The sequence below is a fragment of the Terrapene carolina genome, unplaced genomic scaffold (assembly GCF_002925995.2).
Source record: "Terrapene carolina triunguis isolate 2854851 unplaced genomic scaffold, T_m_triunguis-2.0 Scaffold32423, whole genome shotgun sequence".
NCBI classification, from domain to species: domain Eukaryota; kingdom Metazoa; phylum Chordata; order Testudines; family Emydidae; genus Terrapene; species Terrapene triunguis.
The window spans coordinates 5,367-11,305 of NW_020696774.1; the positions used below are offsets into that span (position 1 = coordinate 5,367).

Below are 5,939 nucleotides of genomic sequence, written 5' to 3' on the forward strand. Positions count from 1 at the left end.
GGGGTAGGGAGTCAGGGGGCAGCACTTACCTTGGGTGGCTGGGCTCCCAAATCAACCCGCACACCCCTATAATAATAATTGGAGATATCTCCTAGAACTGGAGGGGACCTCGAAAGGTCATCGAGTCCAGCCCCCTGCCTTCACTAGCAGGACCAAGTACTGATTTTTGCCCCAGATCCCTAAGTGGCCCCCTTAAGGGCTGAACTCACAACCCTGGGTTTAGCAGGCCAATGGTCAAACCACTGAGCTATCCCTCCCTTCTGTCAGTAGCTCCTAGGCAGTGGGTCAGGAGGTCTCCGTGCACTGCTGCTAGCAGGCACCACCCCTGCAGCTCCCATTGGCTCAGTTCCCAGACAATGAGAGCTGTGGAGTTGTCACTCGGGGCAGGGGCAAGACCCCCACCACCAGGGGCTGCAGGAACACGCCTGCCACTTCGGAGAGCAGCATCGCACGGAGGGAGGGAGGCAGAGTAGGCAGGGATCCGCCTTAGCCCTGCTGCGCTCCTACTGGCACGTCTCTGCGTGCCTTTTGGGGGGAGGGGAGCAGTGGGTCTTACTGCGCTGCCTGGGGTGGGGTCAGTGCATGGAGCCACCTTTCCCTAGCCCATAACTCGCAGAGACGTGCCAGTAGCCAGCGGCTTCCGGGACCTGTGTGGGGTCCCCGGCCACAGTGTGCAGGCAGCCTGCCTGCCTGAGCCCTGGTGCACTGCCTCCTTTGGGGGCCCCTGTCGTTGGGGGCCATGCCAGCGCATGGTGTGGTTAATGGTAAATCCGGCCCTGCAGCCAAGCCTTTCGAACGCAGCTGGGGCAATACCAAAGCGGAGAGCCAACCAAACCCTCCAGGGAGTCAAATCTCTTCCTACCCTTATTTCTTTAGTGACTGGTTCTGATCCTTCTCTTGAATCCCCAGACTCAGAAAGTGAGCTCACTCAGGGAAGGAGTTTGTGCTTCTTATAAAGGAGCGGGATATGCAAATATGGGTCTCAGTTTCCTGTTTAAATCTCTCTCTCTTTCTCTCTGCCCAGGCTGCACCCAGAAACACAATCCGCAGCCCCCTGGTTCTGTCCAGTTACCAGCCAACCTCCCTAAGAACTTTCCCCTCCAAGGCCAGGGAGAATGAGACTTTGGCTCCATTTAGGTTTCCTTGTAGCAGCTTTGGAAGGTATTTTCTCCTTGTAAACACATTTCGGAGGCAGAAGGTTTGTTAAAGCTCTTCTTACGATTTCTAGTGTATCTTTATTTGCAGGTGTCCGGTCCCAGGTGCAGCTGGTGGAGTCCGGAGGGGATGTGAAAAAGCCCGGAGACTCTCTCCGCCTCTCCTGCAAAGCCTCCGGGTTCACCTTCAGCAGCTACGCTATGATCTGGGTCCGACAGGCTCCCGGGAAGGGGCTGGAGTGGGTCTCAAACATTAATTATGATGGGAGCCAAAAATATTACGCAGACTCAGTGAAAGGGCGATTCATCATCTCCAGGGACAATTCCAACAACCTGCTGTACCTGCAAATGACCGGCCTGAGACTCGAGGACACGGCCCTGTATTACTGCGCTAGATGCACAGTGGAATGAGACCTATTGTTGCTAACACAAAAACCCAGGCTGCGGATTGTCCCTTCTCCCGTGCGCCACACGGGGGCAGTAGTTAAACGAATCATACAGCCCCTGGCACAGGCAGGAAAGCGGATCTCAGCGTTCAAACCGCACAGAGTGTGTGTGTGTGTGTGTGTGTGTGTGTGTGTGTGTGTGTGTGTGTGTCGGGGGATGGGGGTACTGCTGTAGTTCCCTGGCAATGTCACCCCTTGTTGCACATAGCCGCACTGGGGTCTGCAGTGCAGAGATCATCGGAGTCCCCCATATACCCTGCTCAGCTGGGATTCCTGTTATAAGAGCCACTCTCCCCTGGTAGCAGGGGAACATTCGATCTTCTCCTGATCATTTCTATCTCCGATACATTGGACAGGGGCTGTCACCTCAGAGAACAGAAATGTGTGACGGGGCTGATCTACAGCCCTTCAGAACCAGTGAGAAAACTTGCCTCTGATTTCACACAGCTTTGGTTGTTGTGATCTTAAGACATACATACATGGGGAGAGCAGAACCACAGCTGGAATAAATTATCACAGACCCACTAGATTCAATACAGCAGATACCCCTATTTATGCCAGCTGATGATCTGGACCTTTTATTCAAACAGTTAAAAACTCTAATAAACACTTGGGTGCTATTTATCAAATGGGTTCTGGATGCCTATCTTAGGTTCCTGTGAAAAGAAAGAGTTTTTCTAAGAAAAGGCGCCATTTCTACATTTAGAAATAGATAACAACCCCTTCACAATAGTGTCTGTTCTTCTGGAAAGAATTAAAGGCTGTACGCTGGGAGTTTTAAAATGTTACAAAGCAATTAGGATTCCAGTTAATATGGGATCTCTGCCCCCAAGCCTTTATTAACTAAGTAGAAAACGAGACAACAGATGGAATGCCACAAGAGAACTGAGATAATATGTCAGCATAACAGGCACTGGTCTCAGCAAACCAGTGATCTAACTGCTCTCTCTCTCTCTCTCCTATACATAGACGCACAAACACACGTACACGTGTCCTAACGCAGCGTGCAGAGAAGGATGATCTGGAGTGTTTGTAGGGGGAGAGACCTGGCCTCCAAGCCCACCCGGGCTGTGAGCTAGTAGCTGCAGTGAGGGACTCTGGGTTACAATATTAGGTCAGTTCTCTGCCATATAAACTGTTTTCATTTTCAGTTATAAAGACTCCCACACCATGAGCTGCACCCATCCCTTCTAAATCTACCCGCACTGCACCCACACCGAGAACGATCCAGCAGCAGAGCTTGTTCCCCTCCGGTCTGTACCCACCCTCACAACCAATTATCCCATAGAAATACCCACAGCCGGCCTGCTCCACTCTCATCTGTGCCGAACCCCACTGCCACCCACGTCAGCTCACCCCTTAGAGACCCCAGCATGAGCGCCTTCTCCCCCTCCCCTCTATACCTAACCCCTGCCACCCCAGAGCTACTGTCAACCTCATAGAGACACCAAAAGTACCAACATCTCCCCCCTCCTCTCTATACCGTAACACACGCTCCCCCTTCACCCCAGGGCAATGACTCTCCTGAGCTCTCTCAGGGGGTGGATCCCATATTCACCCTGTGGCAGACCCTCCTGCCAGAGATATGCAAAGCGGAGACCTCGCTCGTCCGATTAAAAAAAAAACCCGCAGACTTTCCGCACTCACAAAGTCCCGGATCTGTCCCAGGGACCCCAGTTCGGACCAGACCCACCTGAGCTCGGCCCCGAACCGCTCCATGGCTGTGTTCCCCCTGGTACAGCTGGTCCTTGCACTGGCCGCGCTCTCCTGAGAGCTGGGTTTGGGTTCGCTACTTTCACGCATTACCCGTTATTTGTCTAACATTATGAATGTAACGTGCAATCTCCCTTTCTTCATTTCCCCGCAGGGGCCCGCTCGCAGGTGGTTCTGACCAGTCGGGGACCGCGGTGAAAAAGGCCGGAGAGTCCCATAGGCTGCAATGTGCAGTGAGTGGGGTTAGCAGTATGGGCAACATGTTCTGGATCCGGCAGACTCCCGGGAAGGGGCTGGAGCTGCTGATTTACTATTATTCTCCGTCTGACAACAGCTACTCCCCGGCAATCCAGGGCCGATTCACAGCCTCCAAGGACAGCTCCAATTTCCATTTGCACATGGGCAGCCTGAAACCCGAGGACAGCGCCGTGTATTACTGCGCGAGAGACACAGCGAGGGGAGAGTTAGTATGTGTCATACAAGAACCAGCCGCCCGAAGGTCCATGGATCGCACTAAGCGGGAGAGGGCAGCAGTGGCACAAAGGGAAGATCTGACAGGGAGTTTTCATGCCGCTAGCTACAACGATGGAAACTGGGACCAAAGTGAAAAAGTTTTTCCTTCTGCCCTAGAGGATAAAAGTGGGAAGCCTGCAGCTATAATTCCAACACAATCTTCAAGGACCCCTTTACCTTTCATACCCCTCTGACCAAGACATGAACTGCATGTGTCTTGTTCTCTAGCAAAGAGAGTATCCTCCTTCAGGCTTTGATCCAACGTCCTCAAACCTAAGAAGAGGATTTGTGTGGATTGCAGTGAAGTTCGAGTCAAGCCCTAGAACCTTGGAAACTCGTAATTCCTCTCTTCGGGACAAGTCTGTTCCAGACCCCAGGGCTCTTTGTTAGGCGCTGCACAGACACACAGACAAATTCCCCTCTCAGCCTTAGTTACAGCCATTCGGATGTTTGTACAGCTTATAAAGGGGGAAATATGTAAATTACGGTGAGAGCTTCCTGTTAAATCTGTCTCTCTCTCTCTGCCCAGGCTGCACCTGGGAACACAATCCCCAGCCCCCTGGGTCTGTGCGGTCACCAGACACCCGCCCTGAGAACTTTCCTCTCCAACACCAGCGAAAATGCGGTTTTTGCTCCTTTTAATGTTCACTATGGCGGCTCTGGAAGGTATTCTTTCCACTGAATCGTTGGCAGAGCTAAACGAATATTATATTATTGTTGGTTTTATACCAATATTTGTTACCTGTCTTTATTCCCAGGTGTCCGGTCGCAGGTCCAGCTGGTGGAGTCCGGAGGGGATGTGAAAAAGCCTGGAGACTCTCTCCGCCTCTCCTGCAAAGCCTCCGGGTTCACTTTCAGCAGCTACTACATGGATTGGTTCCGCCAGGCTCCCGGGAAGGGGCTGGAGTGGGTGGCTCAGATTAGACCCGATGCATCCAACCAGTGGTATTCCCCGGCTGTTCAAGGGCGATTCACCATCTCCAGGGACAATCCCAACAGCCTGCTGTATCTGCAAATGACCGGCCTGAAGCCCGAGGACACCGCCCGGTATCACTGTGCCAGACACACAGTGAGATGAAGCCTAGTAATGCTAATACAAAAACCAGAGCGGAAGAAATCCCATTTCCACCCTGCGCCACGCGGGGGCAGCAGTGGCGCAAAAGGCACAGCCTTGGCCACAATCGTGAGAAAGAACAAAAGGAGTAAAATAACCTAAAACATTTTCTTCCGTCATGTTTTCACTGCACAGCTCCAGAGGGGGATGCAGCCCCCTGCAGTTCAAAGCATAGACCCTTCTCTGAGCGCTACCAGCTGTCCTCAAACCAGAAGCCTCACTGAGACGAATGGGAGGCTTCCAGGGAGTAAAGAAAGCAGCACTTGGGGCCCGATCCACGTCCGAACTTCCCACGACACATTTCCCGCTGCTCCCTGCACTTTTCAGCGGAGCCGGACATGACTGGGAAGGGGCATGGGCGGAGAATTCAGTCCCAGCCCTCACTCAGCCCCGGGGGAACTTTCACCCAACACAGAGTGTCTCAACCCAGTTGGATTTTGTGACCCACGTGGCTGGCTATTCCACAGCCCCACTGCACACAAGCGCGGGGGGGGGGGGGGGTAGGGCTGCAGAACCGAGTCTCCCACCATCACCTAACCTGGGGGCAATGGATCAGCGTCCTGGTCACGCCACCCGCCAGTGCCTGACCGCAGTCAGGGGAGCTAATGATCCAAACAGTCAGGGCCGGCTCTAGGTTATTTGCTTCCCCAAGCAAAAAAAATTTTGGCTGCCCCCCACCCCAGCCCTGGGCTCTCCCCCACAACCTGCACCCTCCTGTTGTCCCAGCCCTGGGTCACTGGTAACTCGCTCCCAGGGTGGGTCATTCAGCAGGAATTTTGGATGTGCACAGAACACAGACAGGATTGGTTCCCATACAGCTTGTGTGATTGGAGGATGTCTGGATGCATATTATAAGACTGTCCTACATAAATGAGGAAAAGTTGAGGTGCCTTTATTATTTTTTTGTTCCACTCTTTGTTTCTATAAGGAATTTGCCAATGCAATATCACTGTCTTCCTTTTAAACAAATAAAACTAAAAAAAAAAAAAAAAAAAAAAC

The 5,939-nt window shown here is 52.6% G+C and overlaps 2 gene segments (V, D, J or C); both read left to right on the top strand.

Annotated features, from left to right (window-relative positions):
- Positions 1–1,115: 1,115 nt before the first annotated feature.
- On the top strand, positions 1,116–1,565 carry LOC112115844. The segment is given in 2 exon segments: positions 1,116–1,161; positions 1,246–1,565. Coding segments are annotated over 2 exon segments (366 nt in total).
- Positions 1,566–4,446: 2,881 nt separating this feature from the next.
- Positions 4,447–4,895, top strand: LOC115271508 (the record flags this gene model as incomplete). The annotated part of the segment is given in 2 exon segments: positions 4,447–4,492; positions 4,585–4,895. Coding segments are annotated over 2 exon segments (357 nt in total), but the record flags the coding sequence as incomplete, so codon positions are not given.
- Positions 4,896–5,939: the final 1,044 nt, after the last annotated feature.